Consider the following 19,075-nt stretch of genomic DNA (forward strand, 5'->3'; position numbering starts at 1 on the left):
CATTTATACATCAAAATATACTATTTACTAAAAAAGAGCATATTACAATATATAGGAAATTGTAATAAATTTCACATTTCCAAGTCTTGAACAATACAATATCTGAAGTAAAACTGAGATAGTAAGGTTCAAAAGTTTGTTGAGTTGATGTGGAATCACCCGTTCATATTAATATTGCTTTAGTCATGTTTGCATTATGTTTACTGATTTGGCTTTCGACTGTTTTGTGTTTGTGTTTGGCTACAGCGTCAACGCTCAACAGCCGAAAAAGGCTAAAGGGCCGAAACTTCTAGCACCGATCGTTATGCCACGAGGAGTCTCGATAAACAGGTAATCTAGCGACCATATTAAATAATAGTAATAATACACTTGCTATTTAATATTGCATATTAAAATAAAGAAGAATGAATAATATATCAATTGTTTATCTCATAACTAATAATAATAATTTGTTTGTGATTTGAATGTTTCACTTTTTCCCTTTAAATAAAAAAATATGTTTATCTTGTGAATTGTTCTGGTTAAGGGTATGTTTGTTTTTTGCATTTTCATTATTAATATCTATGGCCTTCCAAATTAATTCATTTTTTTTATGATTCTTTCTTGTAATATAATTTTACTAATAAAATAATACAGCATTGCTTAATGCAATCAGAAAAGGTATATATGGATTTCTTATGATATAGAAGAATGCTTACTAAAAGTACAGTAGAACTTTTCTAATTCGACTTCTACTAGTCCAATTCAAGGTAATTGGACCTTCAATCTTTTCTCAATCAATTCTCTTGACAATTGGACTGTTGACTTAGGGTAATCAGGATCTCCAGCCCGGCCAGTCTAATAGTATAAGAGCCGGGGTTAAAAAAAAAAGAGTTGTTTTATCACAATTTTTGATTATCTTAATGAAAACTATGTATAATTTCTAGTCTAAATTGATGAGTCTGCCATGTATAGGTAGGGGAAATAAAAAATGGCGGTGGTTTCGAAATGTTAAAAAAAATTAATTTTTCGTTTGGAGCGCGATATCTTTAAAACTACTGAGAATGTCATTTAAAGTACAATAAATTTGCTAAAACATGAGCCCTAATAGAGCTATTTATGTTCAATAGTTATAGCTGATATAGCTTTCAAGATTGCAACATTTCGTAAAGAATGCACTGAAAAATCAGTAGTTGGTGAATTTATTTTAAGAAATCTATATCTCAAAAACTATTTGATGTATACAAGTCTATTAGCACTCAAATTAATACTAGTTTAATGTACTATAAAGTAGTTTATTATGTTTATCTTTGTAGGAGTAGTATTTTTCATGATATTTGACAAACTAAATTCACAAAATGTTGATTTCTATTAGTTCGGACAAACATTTTGGTTCATGAAACAATATATCCCAGGAACCATAAGATGTACAGATGTCTGACAGCACTCAAATTAAAGCTAGTTAAATGTACTATAAACTAGTTTATGGCATATATCCATGTAGGAGTTTTCATGATATTTGACAAACTAAATTCACAAAATGTTGATTTCTAGTTGTTTGGATAAAATTGTTGAAAATATCGTAAAAACTCCTACTCCTATGAAGATAAATGTCATTAACTACTTTATAGTCCATAAACTAGCTTTGATTTGAGTGCTAATAGCCTTGTGTAGGTAGAATAGTTTTTGAGATATTGATTTCTCAAAATAAATTCACTAACAAGTTATTTTTCAGTGAATTCTTTATGAAATGTTGCAATTTAAAAAGCTAAATCTCCTGAACTATTGAACATAAATAGCTCTATTAGGGCTCATGTTTTAGCAAATTTATTGTACTTTAAATGTCATTCTCAGAAGTTTTAAAGATATCGAGCTCCAAATGAAAAATTAATTTTTTTTAACATTTCGAAACCGCCGCCATTTTTTATTTCCCCTACCTATACTTGGCAGACTCATCAATTTAAACTAGTGATTAATTTCATTAAAGTTATCAAAAAATTGGAGTGAAATAACTGCCTTTTTCTCCTCTTGGGCTCTTGTACTACCCCGACCCCCAGTAATCAATCCCACCTGTCTGACTTATAAGATATGATAAATAAAAGTTTTTATTTTTCCAGAATTGGGATATTCTGACTACTTGGGGTGTTTTTTAGAAACTCTTCATTTTTTGTTTTTTTCAGAACCCATTTTGTTATTTTTTATACTTGACTACTTTTTCTCAGCATCCATACTCCAGAAATTGAAGAAGCTCCAACCAGCACTACTTCCAGAAGGTCCAGCCTGATGTCCCCGGAAGTAATAGAAGGAGCTCCGAGGCACCCGCTAGAGAGCGATGGTTTCTTCCTGTTGAAGAAAGACAGTCAGAGAAGGAAGACACTGTCTGAAGTCATGACGGAAGACAAAAATGTCATTCGCTCTGTCTGGGAAGAGAGGATTAAGACTGAGATAGCAGATCCACTTTTAAAATCGGTAAGTTATTTTAATGAATATAACATAACTTGTACAACACACAGTTGAAACAGAGATTTCTGAAATTTCATTTAGTGTTGATTGTTACCCGTTACACCAAAAAAATTTAATCTCAATTCTTGAGTAAACCTTTATTGGGAATGATGGCCGGTTAAACTTAGTTAAAGAGTAAATCTGCCTGAATTTGTTAAAAAAATTCAGTGAAACTTCTCTTCAATCCAATAAGGGATTTATTCTGAAGAGTGGAATGGAAACGCTTAATTAAAATTAAGAAACTTGTTTTGATAGATGAGCGAATGTATTCATTTTTTAGTAACCACTTGAATATTCCTTCTCAGCAGACACCTCTCTGCAACAGAAAAACTGTCGGACACACCCAAAGTGGCTGCATACACCGCACTGCGAAATTAAATGAATTAAAATATGAAGTTTTGAAGCAACCAGCTTATTCACCGGAACTCTCGCCAACCGACTTTCCCCCCTCCCCTAGGAGTTAGTAGGGTCCTAACTCATGTTGGAATCTGACTGTGTCAGATAATTATTTACTCTGTTACTATAGTCATGAGCCAACCCTGTGGGTCCGATATCCCTCCATGGTCCACCCAGCGTCATAAAGTGGGTACCTTTAATTGGGGAAAAATCTGGTGGTCAAGCGTGATTTTGACCAAATCACATCCTTGCACAACCGTTGGTCTGGAAACAGTACTTTCTTAGTGCACCCCTTGGCCCTTCATGGATTGTAGCAGTACAGATTTATTTTTTAATTTATTTATTTAGTTTTGTTATTTCTTAAACATTAATATATTTGTCATAATGTTTGAAGTATAAGTCCCTTTAGGTAGCAAGTTTCCTGATATATATTATTTTAATTTATGAGAAATTTTATATGAAAATTTACGCATCCTACAAAAGTTTTTATTTATGATGCAATATCACATATTAATTGAAATATATAACTATTATAACTTCATTTTAACTTCTTGATATGACTTTTTTATTTTTTGTCTAATATCTTTTTGTAATTCTTGTTTATTTATACTTTTGACTGTACATCTTATTTTTATTTTCTTTGATTTACCTTTTTCATTTTTATATAAACCTTAATATATATTTAACCAAAGTTTTTGGCAAAAACTCACATTTTTAATATTTCTACCATCTTCATAGGTATACAAATATCTTCGCATTATGTATATTTATTTATTTCAATTATATAATCTTGTTATTAATTTTTTTTTTTCATAGCATCATCTGGAGTTCCTGGTCGATGTCATAAAGGATTATGTAACAACACAGAATAAAGAGGCAATGGAAATAGCCATTAATCAAGTGAAGGAAGAATTCAATTCGAACGCGATCGCTGTTGATCATTTACAGTTGGCGTTATACTCATTTCACGATGCTGTTAGTACTATCAGTCGAGCTAATATATTGTAATATTCTAGGTTTATTAAAATAAATAAAAGGAAATTTTATAGTTTTAATTATTCTCAGATCTGAAATATAGATTTGATGATTACAAGGTTTAAGTGAAAAGATTAAATAGTAATTAGATATGAGAATTTTTTTCAAGTTTTCCAGACAATTGGAACACAATGACACTTAACTAAATTTATAGCTACTTTTACAAATATAATTAAATCTTAGGTAGAGCAAACTAACCAATTATATATGGTTCTTTGATGATTGATGGTTCTTGATGTTTTCTTTCTCAAAATTTACCTCTGACTGTAAATGAAGGATTAGTCCTATTCTAGCTTCCGGGGCACGTCCAGTCCACTGACGATCGAAACAAAAAGTGTCTTTCTTCCTTCAATGATATCTCTTCTTGGATCCCTGCAGACTCTTGATATCTTCTTTCTATTTATCTGCCACTCACCGTAAACAAAGGAATGTCAGCACCCCCTGTTTCCAGGAGGTGTCATCTCTCCCACACCTAAACAAATATCCAGTTTCCTTTGTTCATTGTTCAATAGTAGTTGCAAACATTGATTGTCCCACAACCATTTTTAGTTTTTGTCTATGATTTTCTTAATGTATATTTTTCCTAAATTCTCCTATTCTATTTTTTCTTAAATTTAGTGTAAATACAATAATTATAGAAGATATCAAAAATTGATAACATTTTAATCTATCTTCTTGTCATAACAGCAATTCACCAGACTTTGGGAGGGCCCACGCCGCTATCTTGAATATTTTGAATGATGCATTTTCAGTCCATTATAATGGACCAAAATTGGTTAGCTTGCCTTTTGGTTCAACAAAATAAATGAAAAACATTGAATGTTGATACATAAAGTAAAATATAACTGAAAACCATCTGTATTTAAAAACAACTATTTATTTTAAAAAAGGATATTACAATATATTGATCAGATATATTCAGATTATATCACATCACTTTTAGTGTGATAAACCATCAATTTAATTTTTCTTTTAGATTACTAATGTTCTCAAATCCCGGAAAATCAAGCCACATTGGATGTTCGCTTTGGATGCACTAATAAGAACTGCTGTTCAGACTGCTGTATCAATCACTTCACCAGGTTTTTTATTTATTTATTTTTTAACCATATTTTAATATTTAATATGTTTTAATTATATTTTTTCTTTTAAGATCCAACCATATAATATTTTTTAATAATCCTATGTTTAATTTTAAAAAAGTGTTCTGCAACATTTAATGAAAGAATTCTGATAATTTGTATTGTCATGATTTAATGGTTTAATCTGAATTATCACAATTTCAAATTAGATTACCAATAATCAGAAGTAAAAATATAAAATATATTGTGGGTGGCCTCGGTTTTTGCTGGGTGTTCCAGGGTTAAGTGTCTTGACTGAAAATGTATATTAAGAATCTCAAAACAAGAAACAAATTCCCTTTGAAAGTATGTTCAATATTGCTTTACTCAGGAGATTTTTAGGTCTAAAGGTTTTCATTGTAATGAATTCAGATTATAATAAATAAATTCATATGTGTTACAACTACTTCATTAATGAAATATAAACATTAACAATTATGTTGACTGTTGTTCAATGTGATTACCTTGAACAATAAGACAGGCTGAGCTGTGTCAGGAGATTCAAATATTTTAATCTGCTCAACATGGCCGCAATTCAACGAACTTTGGCTAGACACGCCATCTTTGTTTTGAATAACGATCTTTCCACTCCATATTTGACTGAACAAAATTGGTTAGCTTTCTTTTTTGGTTTAACAAAGCAATCGAACAATATTGAAACGATAAATATAATAAAAACATATTAAAAACCCTTTATACATAAAAATATACTATTTACTCAAAAAGAGGATATTACAATATATATGTATATATATAAATTAATATATTCATAAAAAATAATTCCTTTCATTTTAAAACCAAATATTTTTTTAATTTAAGTGAAATTAAATTTCATTAATTTAAATTTCATTTTAAAATAAATGAAAAAGAAAACTATCTAAAATTAAAATAATGATGAAATTTTTATCGAACTTGCTTTTAATAGAAGTTGTAAGAAAATATTTGTTAAGCATAGCAGCGATTCTGCTGACTTTGAAATTGAGCCGCCATGTCTACTATTTAATGATATTTTATTTGTAATCCCATATCTTCTAATTTTTAAAAATTTTTTATCTTGTTCTTTGATTTAACGAAGCTAATTTACAATGTAAAAACAAATTACTCTTAACATTCTATTATTCAACTAAATATAAAATAAAAGAAAAAAGACATTACAATACCTTTGATTTTATTTTTCCTGTAATTAATTCTTTTGTGTATTTTCGTGTTCAATATATGCAGAAAGGTTTGCCATGGCTGTCTGAAGACTGTATTGGTTATATTTTCTTTGTTCAACTGATTCTACGACATGAAACGCACTCATCTCTAAAAATATTTAAATAATAATAATTTAATGTGATAAAAGAAATTTTAAACTAAACCTTTTCTTTTTTTTAAAATATGGTTAAAACTTGTTTTGGACAAAATTTTAACTTTGCATTAATCGAATGTATTTAAGCAATACTGTTGTACTGTTTAAGTGCGATTTTATATTTATATGTCATATATTTATATTAAATTGTGTTATTCTTTTAGAGTTAATAGAGAAAGACATTGAGAGAACTCAGACAGAAGGAACACCCTCGGTCAATTCCACTGTCAACTCACAGCCGACGAGCATAAGCAGCAGCTATCAGCCAAACCTGAGGCCGAGGCTTAGGGCACAAATCGGTTCTCTTAAGAATGAAAATTACAAGTATGTATTATTGTAATTTGTTCTAAAATTACTTATAATGTGTTTTAAAAAAAATATTAGGTTCTATATTTATTAGCTATATTATAGATAAAGCTACTAAATATTATATCTAATTGTATTAATGGATTTATTTTATTGTTATTTTTAAGGCTGATGCAGGAGCTGGTTGATGTTCAGAAGAATATGTTGGGTTTTTTAAAACAGATGGTCGACGAGCATAAAACAATTGTTGAGTTTTTGAGAAATATGTCTGGCAGTTATTCTCCTATTTCTGTATCGGACTATTCATCTACGTAAGAAATGTTTATTATTTATGACAGAACAAATTTTTTTTTTTAGAATTGTCTAACAAATTTTATCAATTTGTTTCATTGTATGACCTTATATCACTTTTTATAATTTTTTAAAAATTAATGAAGTAATATCCTTTGTAATTGATCAAAGATGTTTTTAATTTTGTCCACTTAGGGATGATTTGCGACAGAAAAGGCTTGTACCACAGATAAGCGTATCATCGGACACAACACCCGACAACAAGCTTGTGAACTGGCTGCAATCTATGAACATAGAAGAACAGTCCATAAATAAAGTAAATTTTTATAATTTCTACTTTAAATTGGTTTTTATGATCTTATTTCGCGAAGGAACCCCTATCCTTTGCTTGACATATACTGTTTAATTTTGGAATTTCGACATCTAGTTGGTTTTAGTGAAAATATCCTTTATTCAGGACTCATTTATTTAATTAAGTTTCCAGCCATCCTCCTAGATCCACTAGATTTTGTGATAATTAATGATTCAAATCATTAATGAATTCCATTATTAGAAACTATAAAGCCCATGACACCCAAGGTGGTTTTAACTGAGCCATTTTCCGAAAGAAAAATCAAATTGGGGGTTTTGAACATTCGATGTTAGGGAAAAGGTTGCTATTATATCCCATCCGTATACTTACCTTAAATATATAATTTCAGTTTTGTTCAAATTTTGATGTCTGAGCAAGACTGTTGATATACTTACAGAGACACTCCTATAGCATTTTGTAAAACTTGGTTATTATTGATAGGGGACCTCAAAACCTGTGTATTCATTGAACTCGAATTTGATGTTTTTCATGATCGTATTACTTCATTTTGCTATATGTTTCAATGAAAGTAAATTAAAAATATTTTAAAACTAGGATTTGGCAAAATTTTGATGCTATTAAATCAAGTTTTTGGATAAAAGGTTTATTTCGATTGAAAACAGATTGCTTTAACACCTTGACTATGGTTGTCAATACATTATCGTCAAGGGAGGTCACTTTTCTAACTTGTGTTCAGAGTGGTAGAGAGAGTACTTGCCTTTCTCTGTGGATTGTCCTGAACTGTGTTTAATGCTCTCGTAGCTTTCACCAACTATGTTCTAGGTTCTGCTGCCTTTAAGGATTTTTACACTCCTTCCATTTTTTTTACTATCAAATTATATTTTTAAAGTATATAAATTTATTTATTTATGTATTCATTCAATCATTTTACACACTTCCAATAAAAATCCGCAAAACATTCATTTTTTGTCAAAGCCTTTATGAAATTTTAACTAAAACACTTAAATGACAAAACTTTAAAAAAAAATATAAGTTATATAGTTTAAAAAACCAAGTCAGCAATCTAAAAAAATAATATGGTATTTATGTTAAAAGAAACGAAACAGTAATATCCAACTGTAGTATGGCGTTGATCCGTTATTTTTATCATATTCTTTATCATCTTGTTTTATTCTCATTATTATATTACTTAACTAATTGTAAATTTGCAACTTCATTATTCACTTCGAAGTCCTCTCAGTTATTTTTATTAGTTTAATTTAATTTTTTTTTTATAATTATTATTTTATTTTTATTTTCTATTTTATTTTCATTTTAATAATTGTTAATTAAATTATTGATTGTATCACTTGAGATAAATTCAAAATTTAAAACTTGTATAGCCTCCACAACGCCCTAATAGTCTAAACTGTAATATTCACTTACGTCTATCATTTTTATGTGCTATTTTGGCACCGACCGATAGATGTTGTCATCTGGTCGGACCATATTGAGTGTAATTTTTTAAGTGAATAAAATTTAAAAAAAAATAAAATAAAAATCCCTCACATATTAACGAACTGAGCTGTTTCCAGTGCAGCCTGTCTCACATAGTTCCTAAGAGCTCTCCAATTAGAACCATTTAAACTGAGTATCTGTTCTGGAGAGCAGGTCTGCTGCCCAAAATATTTTATCCTAATTTCACTATACATATGACAAATTGCTTATACTTAAAAATGCAACAAGATATACAATCGTAGTTTTGGATGTAAAAAGGACGAGTGTTGAACGATCACTGGTACCGGTAAAGTACCGTAGATCTGATTGCATAAGTAGATTGTTAGCATACACGGGTGATGACAATGTATTGTGGTGGTTAAAAATTCTACAGATTGTTCTGTACAATGTGGTACATTTTGACAACCCTTAGTAGTTTAAAGATAGTATATAGAGGGACCATAATATTGAAAGAAACCCCTGTCTACTGTAGTATTTTTGGAATACTTTCTTTTCAAAATAAAATCAACCCTTCTTTTTGAGAATAATTTTATAGAATTAAAAACTTGTTTTTCTTTGATGTGGCACTATTCAAGCAAAGTAGTGTGCATGTATTTAAATATATGATTTAAATGTATTTATTGAAATAGTAAAATAGAAGTTTACCTTGTAAATCTATAGCATTGTTTCTTTGTTGTTTTTTTTTTCATTATGTTCTGATTTATCACCGATTTAGTATCTCTTCTTTTTCCAGTATTGCCAACTTGATTTTTGTCACATTGTTTATTCCTGCAATGATTATACTGTTTAGTCAGTGTCATTATTAACTTTTATCTCTTATTAAGAAATAAAATATTATTTAAAATTTGAAAATAATTTTTCATAATAAACAATGAAAATTTCTTTAAAAATTCTACATAAAATGTCATACTTCAAATTATGCATTGGAACTGCATTAGTGCATTGCTGGACACTGAGGACTACAAATGCAACTAGTGAGTGGAACAGAAAGATGAGTCAAAGGCCTAAAATTATTCTCAAGAAATATGACTCAGTTATTACGTAATACTTTAGCTAATATGAACGAGTCATTGATAAAAATAATCACCATTTTAAATATTTGAAGTAGATAATTAAGTAAATATGTTACATTATATTGTATATTTTTATTTATTTATAATAGTTTAAAAAAAAAAGTTTAAACATTAGTTTTAAATTCTAATTTTCCTAGTACAGTCATATCTTGGTAACTATAATTTTTATTAAATTACAAAAAAGTTTGAGTTGAAACTCATTGGAATAATCTAGTTTTGGCTTTGGACAGTTTAATTATGGAGGTAATATTTCTTTCAGATGTAGAGTAGATTAAAAGAATAGAATTTAATTCTTTATAAGACTGATTTTCCTACTGAAATTTTTTTATGTAGGAAACCTGTTTGCGATCCTCTGGAAAATCGTATAAAATATTTTCTTTTCTTTTAATTTAAATAAGGACTATATAATGTATATATATAAAATTTAGTCAAATAAAGTGTAAATACCTTTATTTAACAATTATGACTATTGTCGTCATGCCATTTAATCAGCTGATATATGAATGTTTTGTGGATTTTTTTAAGAACTTGACTGCCACCGGATATTATTATATATATTTTAGTTTAAGAAAAAAAAAAATGTGAATCAATTAAGAAAATTTCATCATTTTATTAGCGCCAACTACGTCATAGCTATGGCACTGAGCAAGGAAAAAATGGTTAGTTCTCTCTTCTGTGCTGACACCGTAAAGTTGGGTTTGGGAAATCCCCGGCTCTAGGGAAATATTTGGGTTTTGAATAAATAATGTAAACTTATAAAAGTGTGAATTCTAATGTTTAATTAATTTTAAAATTGAATTAACACAAAAATACCCTTACATTGACCTATGCCGACAATAGGGCCATCCACACTCGACACATGAACTCCATACAAGTTTCACTGACCCTACAAAACTATTTAATAAAAATTCAGAACTTGTTTAAATTTTAGAAAATAAAACCAAATAATAAACCCTGACAAATAACATTCACTCTCTGTCTTGCCACATGTATACCCATTGATAACAAACCGATTCCACAAACTAATTCATTAAAATATCTAGGACTGACTTTTGATAGAATGACATGGGGTCCTCATGTTAAGCAGATACAGCTTATGTTAAATAAACACCTAAAGCGCCTCAACTCTCTCAAATGATCCGCCCTAAAATTGATACAGAGAGTACACACACACACCTACTTACTGAAACCATTTGAACATATGCTTCACAAATAAACAAACTATAAACAGTTCAAAAAACATTACATCAGATTACACAATCTCCAGGGTACATCAGTAACAGAACACTGCACACATACCTACTGTACAAGATGACATTTAAACATCATACAAGACATTTCTTGACGAACTCTATCACCACACTAATCCAATAAACTAGTGCTAGATATGGCTACCACAAATATTCCCTACAACATGTACCGAAGACTAAAAAGGAGTTGGATGAGGGATCTCCCTAGCTAACAAATAAAATCAAGTAAAGTCAGGAAGAGGTAGCAGTGAGCAGTCTCTATCATGTCGTTCTTGCCATTTTGTAAGATATAAAATTTTCTGGTATTCTTCAATCTGAGCTTAGGTGTGAATCAATAAATAAAGTAAAAAAAAAATTGGATTTTTAAAAAGTCATATTCATATAATTAAAATTAAAAATTATAATTAATATATATTTTATTATTAATATATACTCATGATTATTCAAAAGATAAAAAATGTGTATTTACAGCAGACGTTAAATTAAACTTTTTTAATAGGATTTTTTTTTAATATGTCCTTGGGGAAGTAAAAGGAGATGTTGAGTATCGAAAATAATTATTATTAATTATTATTTAATTTAATTTGAATAAATAGATTTTATTACCTAGAATATTGTCATTTAATGACTAAATTATTTATTATTTTATTTTAGACTTCTATAAATATGTATTTATTTTTAAAAATATTAACTATTTACTTCCTTTTTAGTTCGTAGCCGAAGAATATACATTGAATGATGTGTTGCATTACATGGCAAGAGATGATTTGAGAAGACTTCAATTAAAGTAAGTATTAAAATTTACATTTATTTTTTTTTTTAATACTGTGTGTCCACTAAGAGTATATGCTATTTAAAATTAATTATATTAAAAAAAAAATATTACCAAGGAAAACAATGTATTACCAATGTGCACGCTTATCATGGAAAATCATTTACCAAAAATAATATTGTCCTATCTAGCATTACCCATCCCTGTGATCCTCCCGGAAGGTTGAAATGGCATTTTACTCTAAGTTTAATTATGTTTATTTATTTTTTCAAATTAGTATTATTATTTTTATTTTACTTTCATTTGATATATATATTTTTAAATGTGGTGTGAATGAGCTCTAGGATCCTTATATCATTGTCTATAAATTTGACAGAATGTAATATTGCACGATAAAAACATATATAAAAAAACTTTTTTTTATAGAGGCGGAGTAGAGCTTAGAATTTGGAATGCTATCGTTGCCTGGAGGAAAGAGCATAGGCCTCCATTGCAAAATACCAGAAAACCCTCAGGGGACAGGGGAAAAGTATACAATCATATCGAGAACTCTAATCACCATCAGATATGACTCTTTGCATGTGTAATTATATTGTACATTGTATTCGTCATTGCCATAGATTATATTTAATTGAATCTGAGCTTTAATATTAGGATTGTTATATTTTATTAGAGTTTATTTAGTGCTTATTAGGGTTGGCGATAGTTCGATAGTATCTATGGACAGTTATGGAACCATGGAACAATTAACATAAACTGTCCAGGACTTACATTACAATTTTTAGAAATTTGTGGAGCATAAATTTGTACCAATCGAGAGGACAATAACTGATAAATTCTTTAAGTGGCTGAAACTTTATTTTTATTTGTCTCTTAAACCAAAATAAAGTAATTTAAACCTATTTTCAATGGCCCAAAGATTTAGTCTAATTAAAATATACTTTATACCATAAACATTTGTATGGTTCCTTTTCAAATAATCCCACATATAAGAAATGTTATTGGTTGATTTGAAGTCTTTTTAGTACTAATCACAGGTGACATACTACATTTGAAATTTTACTTTATGTTAAAAAAAACTGAAGGTGAAGGTGTAATGAATAAAGCAAATGAACATGAGCAAAATCGATTTAAGTGGTTTTTTATTCCTATTTTAGACTGGAAACTTCAATTTTCAACTTCTGAAATATAACTAAATTTAAAGTTTAAAACAACAGTTTTTGTTTATTGGGAGGGGTACTTCACAGAATAACAAGAATTCAATTATTGGTTAATTGATTGAGTTTCAATTAATAAATGAAATTCTCTTCCAGCTCAGTTTGAATTATATTATTTTTTTAAATAAAGAAAAACCTTATTTTATTGATTTTTAAGTTTAACAACAATCTTTGATTAAAATATGTGTTTATTGTTGACCGTAGATTAATGTGAGGAGATGATAGTAAAGGTGCGATCAGCAGTGAGGAACAATAACAAGCGGTACATATTTTACTGTGCCAACGTTTCTGCCTTAATTTCAAGCTTTCTTCTTGGATAAATATAAACAACATAATAACTATGTTAAGAATTAAAATAATAAAAAATATGAAAAACAATATAAAATGGAAAAAAAAAATGTAAATATTATAAAACAATTTTTTTATAAATAAAATAACTTCTTTTTTTCAATAATAATAAAATCTGACAACTTATCTTTTGTATTAGATGGAAAAATAACACAATAAAATCATTTAATCATACTTAACAATTCAGTTTGAATGAAAAAAACAAAAATTCGTATTCCAAATTCTCTATCTTACTCAAAAAAGTACTAGGATTTGTTACTTTTTATTATATATATAAACTAATTTATAAATGTAAAAATATAAATTTAAAAAACAAGATTTTGAACACAGTATACCTAAAATTGTCCACCAATATATGGTTCGGCGTTTCGAAGTGTACACTCAGGTTCATATCTTTGAGCTCACGCTTCTGCCGACTTAAGCAAAATGTAAAACTTAATACTGCTGTAATCTCATTCTCCCACATACAACACTATATTCCAGATATATACCAAAATAACACTACAATAACTTATAATAATTATAAATGATAAAAATAATAAGTAAATATAAATAATAATAATAAATAATATGATATAAAATAATAAAAACAATAAAATCATGACAAGCAGTATGAAATATATTACAGAAAGTAAAACAAAATTTACAGTAGGATTAAAAATGTCAAACATTATTGTAAGATTAAAAAAAGATTTTCAATATTTACAGTAATGTACTTGGCTGGTTTTCATTTCTTTTTTCTATTGGAAGATTAGTAGTTGACTGTATGTCATAAATTGTAGGAAGATTGTCTGAGAGTCAGTCAATAAAGGTACAAAATGGTGAAAAGACTATTTAATACTAACCTATCTGATTACCAGTGAATAGTTTTTTAACTATTTCGTTCCTTTATTGAGCATCACCTGGACAATCTTCCTAAAATCTTTTATTTTATATTTTTCATGCTGTTTTTTATCTTTTTTTTCTTGTTATTATGTTTTCATTTTTATTCTAACATGTCTTTTAGCTTATTTGTACGTAGCCTGAAATTCTAGCTGAAACATTGGGACAATAAAATAAAATTTGCTCATTTTTGTTCTTCATTCCTGACTGCACCTATCATATCTTCTCATTTTAATTTAAAAATTTCTTTTTTTTTAAATAATTAATTTAGTAGTAATATAATAATTTTTTTGTAACCAAAAGATGAAATTTTTGGGAGAAAAAAGTGTGACATCGGAAATTTTATCGACAGCGCAGTGAAACTATCGCCAATTCTAGTGCTTATATTTTTGTATTAACAGAAGTTCATCATTTGAAGCGTTGTATCAGTGTAAATAGTTTGAAGAGTTGTACTAAGTTCTTTTAATTGTTAATTAATTAATTAATTGTTAAGCCTTAGATTAAGAGAAATTATAATGTACAATATTAAATTTTATAGTCTGTTCCAAAGGTATTTAGGCTCATTTTTTCTGGAATTATTAATAAAAATGTTTCTCTTGACGGCTGGGTTTCATCTGCTATGAAACATAATTTGATTAGGAAGTTTTCTTTGAAAGAATTTTGACAAAAAAATAGCTCTCAAGCTAGGTGCATCTCCTTGCTAAATACAATTTTTTGGCATAGTACACAGATAATAACCATCACTAATTAGTAGTCTACACACAGGGAAAATTGAGAAGTCAGAGAACAATCGGAAGATTTACTTCTCACTCATTAGAAAATTGGGGAGTTTTCTTGAAATTTGATGCTAAAAAGTGAGCGACTCATTATTAAATAACCTTATAACCTATATGTAAGAGACATGTACTTTGTTAAAAGGTTTTGGAATTAGGCTTGTAGCATATTGAAAATTTTCATCATGGGCATACTTAGAATGCTGTACATACTAAAGACAAATTAATACACAAATTATTAAATACTTAGAGAAGTTTGTCGGGGGGTGCGGTCAGCAAAGAACAACATAAATAAACAAAACCATATTTATTTATTTTATGCCAAGTGCATATAAATATGGTTTTGTTTATTTATGTTGTTCTTTGCAGACCGCACCCCCCGACAAACTTCTACAAGCATTAATCTACGGTCAACTATCTACACCTCATTAAATTATTAAATAAATTGTTATTACAATTTTTGTTTAAGTATTTTACTTATTAAATATTTAATCGTGAATTTTTAAATAATAAGTTTTTCTTATTGATTTCATATATTCATACTCCAAAAGAATACGTGCAGTACAAAAATAAAAAAGACTGCATAGTAAATTTTCCTATTTTAGTTTCTGTTGTATATTCCGTGCTTAATTGTATAATTACAAATATTCATACATATTTATTATACAAAATGTAGAAATTATTATTTGATACTCAGTTTTTATTAAGAATTTATCATTTATATCATCATGCAGACAATTTTTTTCTAGTAAAAATTAAAGGATTAAAAAAAGATATATAGATATTTTCAGTACATTTACCAGTTTTTTTAATTAGGGCTGAATGTTTTGGTATCAATCACAGATTTTTAAATCCTATAATATTTAATTCACTAAAATTTATGTTATTTTTTTATTAATGAACTATTTTATAGTTATTATATCAATAATTTTTTTAAAAATTTATAATATAAATTTAAAAATAGTAGTTTTAACAATATATTTAATGTCAGCTCGGGGCAATTTTTTTATTTTGCCTCTTTCTAGATTCTGTTGTTTTATGCTGGCGTTCATATATTCATATAACTCAATCACCTACTCATTCTCGGAAGGTGAGAAGCTATCCTTAGGATAATAAAAGCTGGTTTAAGAGGCCATCAATATATCCTTATTTTTTATATTGTCGAATTCGGTCTCAGTGATGTATATGTATCTGATTTAATGGGAAATGTTCTTAGAAATTTGTGGATAATAATTGTATTGTTTTTTTTTTTTTTTTCATTTTGATATTTGTTATTGTTATTTATTTTTGTTACTAAAGTTAGTAAAATTAATAATGTGTTTTAATGTGGAAACATCTTCTGTTATAAAACTTATGTTTCTGTGTTAACTTTTGGAACAGACTACCTCTTTGTTTTAATCGTGTGATGTATTAGGCTGTGCGAAAATAAAAAGAAAAAAGGTAATATTTTTGAAATATATTTAGTGTACTAAATAATATTGTTTCTCTTCAAAAGAAAAGAAAACAGTGTACACAAAGATTATTTTTATAATTAAAAGAAAAAAGTAAAAAAAAAAAAAGAAAAAAAAAGTATAATATAATGACATTATTATGATATTATACAATGTATATAAATAATATATATGTAAATGCTAATTGACTAACAAATAATTATGATATTATATATTCATAGAATCAAATTGGCTTTGATGATTCTAACCTAATTAGTTTTTATAACAGTTGTATTATTTCAATTAATTCTATTTGTAGTGTGTTGAACGTACTATAAAATTCTTAGTACACAGTATGATGTGATTTACAGCAATATTTCCAAAAGTTCCTTCTTACGACATGAAAGACTTGATCCCTGATATTCAACTTATGTTCTCTGTTGGATGTTTAACAGAAAATGTCATTTAATTTGTTTTTTGTGTGTCTTGATGTACCAATTAGTTAATCTGACAGTTAACTATATAATTTTATGTAACCTAATGAGTAAGAAGAGCCATGCCTAGGTTTAACGTTGAGATGATTTTTTGTGATAGAATCTCTGCAGTATGTTGTTATATAATTTGAGATATAATTAATTTTGCTTACATTATTATTTTTAAAAAGTTTTCTGTCCTTTGATCAATCATTATTATTTCCATAAATTTTAGCATGCTTTTGTAAGTTTCTCAATAACAATAAATTAAGATTTTTGGTAACTAAACTTGCTCCTTTTATTTTCTAATCCCTTATCTTATATTCATTTTCATTCAGTCAGGTCTCATTTCCATCTGAAAGACATCTCTTATATCAGTGTTCTCACACCAGAAAGACAGTATGACGGTGAATCTGGATAATTATAAAGATAAAGCTGATAATTAAATAAAACAAAAGATTTCACGATAGAAAAATAACAAACAGTAAATATACAGTTGGAGAAAGATAAGTTGATAAAGGTATCAAAATACTAACCAGAACTATTTATTGTTATTACTATTAATTGATTACTCTGCCTAGTATAGTTAGGGAAAATACAAAATGGCTGTGTGGCGGTTTCAAAATGTTAAAAAAAAAATTAATTTTTCATTCGTAGCTCCATATCTTTGGAACTACTTACAACATTAGAAAACCTGATAATAAATCATTCAAAGTAGACTAAAGTTGCTTAAATATGAGCCCTGACAGAGCTCTTTACATTCTATAGTTCCCGAGATTTTAAAAAGCAACATTTAATGAAATATATACTGAAAAATCAGTAGTTAGTGAATTTATTGTGGGAGATCTTTATCTCAGGACGTATAGATGTCTATTAGCACTCAAATTAAAGCTAGTTTAATGTGCTATAAAGCAGCTTATGACATTTATCTTCATAGGAGTAGTAGTTTTCATTATATTTGCCAGAATAAATTAACAAGATAATGTCTTCTAGTTGTTCGGATAAAATTGTTGATTTGTGAAAAAATATATCTCTGGAATCAATGTATGTACAGATGTCTACCAGCAATCAAATTAAAGATAGTTTAATGTGCTATAAAGTAATTTACAACATTTTTCTTCGTAGAGGTAGTAGATTTTATGATATTTGCATATGAATATGAATTTTACTAATGAAATTTTGTCCAAATAATTAGAAATCAATTTATTTTAGCAAATATGAAAAATACATCTCCTACAAAGATAAACACCATGAAAAACTTTATAGCACATTAAAACTAGCTTTAATTTAAGTGCTAATATTCATCTATACGTCTTATGGTTCCTGAGATATAGACTTCCCACAATAAAATCACTAACCAATGATTTCTCAGTACATTTTCTATGAAATGTACTGAGATACAGTTTTTCTGAAAGCATCTCGGGAACTATTGAATGTAAAAAGCTCTGTTAAGACTCATATTTTAGCAAATTCACTCTACTTGAAAATATGTACAATCAGGTTTTCTAGTGTTGTATATAGTTTTAACGATATGGAGCTCCGAGTGAAAAATTAATTGTTTTTTTAACATTTTGAAACCGCCACACAGCCATTTTGTATTTCGACAAACTATACTTGGCAGGGTCATCTATTCTGACTACTAATTGTACATAGTTTTCATTAAACTAATAAAAAATTGGGGTGAAATAATAGACTTTTTTTTTCTCTTGAGCTCTTATGCTATCAGTATGATGTAGTTATAAGGCCGCACATGCACAGACAGACGATAGTACTACAAATTATCAGGAAAATCCTGATGGGACAGCAGTGCTGTTATGGCATTGTTTACACAATGTTAATGGTTGTGACAACTATCAGTACAAATATTTTCTGTATGTAATTATAAGAACTATTAGTTAGTGTTCCAGCATCGAACTTACTACTAGTTCTTCCTGGCCATGAGTCTGGGATCTCACCATATCAAAAAAAAAAAAAAAGAAATACTCATTTTAATAACAAAGAAAATGTTTATGTTGTGTTAAAAAAATCTTAATTTCCATAAGTGATGTTATTGTAAGATAAAATTA

The 19,075-nt window shown here is 28.0% G+C and overlaps 2 protein-coding genes across 9 annotated transcripts in view; one reads left to right on the forward strand and one right to left on the reverse strand.

Moving 5' to 3' along the window:
- LOC106686097 (uncharacterized) overlaps positions 1–9,802 on the reverse strand; it is a 31,335-nt gene extending 21,533 nt beyond the window's left edge. Inside the window, exons 1-5 of one of the 7 annotated variants that reach the window (XR_010843073.1) lie at positions 9,702–9,802; positions 9,437–9,559; positions 6,194–6,338; positions 5,498–5,633; positions 4,111–4,384 (exon numbers count right to left, since the gene is read on the reverse strand). Coding sequence is in view for 1 of the 7 variants with exons in the window: in XM_067046061.1 (XP_066902162.1) it covers positions 5,205–5,288; positions 5,498–5,633; positions 9,437–9,559; positions 9,702–9,715 (357 nt within the window). In the remaining 6 variants the exon portion in view is untranslated. Of the gene's footprint in view, positions 1–2,183; positions 2,312–4,110; positions 4,385–4,987; positions 5,289–5,497; positions 5,634–6,193; positions 6,339–9,436; positions 9,560–9,701 lie in introns of those variants that run through there. The other 6 variants (XR_001343950.3, XR_001343948.3, XM_067046061.1 and 3 more) reach the window with 6 other exon arrangements.
- Ask1 (apoptotic signal-regulating kinase 1) overlaps positions 1–17,297 on the forward strand; it is a 44,350-nt gene extending 27,053 nt beyond the window's left edge. The window contains exons 18-26 of one of the 2 annotated variants that reach the window (XM_014429203.2): positions 247–330; positions 2,202–2,448; positions 3,694–3,852; positions 4,889–4,994; positions 6,549–6,708; positions 6,858–7,001; positions 7,177–7,297; positions 11,825–11,901; positions 12,313–17,297. In XM_014429203.2, coding sequence (XP_014284689.1) covers positions 247–330; positions 2,202–2,448; positions 3,694–3,852; positions 4,889–4,994; positions 6,549–6,708; positions 6,858–7,001; positions 7,177–7,297; positions 11,825–11,901; positions 12,313–12,457 — 1,243 coding nt within the window. In that variant the 3' untranslated portion in view covers positions 12,458–17,297. The remainder of the gene's footprint in view (positions 1–246; positions 331–2,201; positions 2,449–3,693; positions 3,853–4,888; positions 4,995–6,548; positions 6,709–6,857; positions 7,002–7,176; positions 7,298–11,824; positions 11,902–12,312) is intronic. The other variant, XM_014429204.2, reaches the window with a different exon arrangement.
- The last annotated feature ends 1,778 nt before the right edge of the window (positions 17,298–19,075 follow it).

The sequence above is a fragment of the Halyomorpha halys genome, unplaced genomic scaffold, assembly GCF_000696795.3.
Source record: "Halyomorpha halys isolate HHAL.00 unplaced genomic scaffold, Hhal_1.1 Scaffold777.1, whole genome shotgun sequence".
In the NCBI taxonomy this organism is placed as follows: Eukaryota; Metazoa; Arthropoda; class Insecta; order Hemiptera; family Pentatomidae; genus Halyomorpha; species Halyomorpha halys.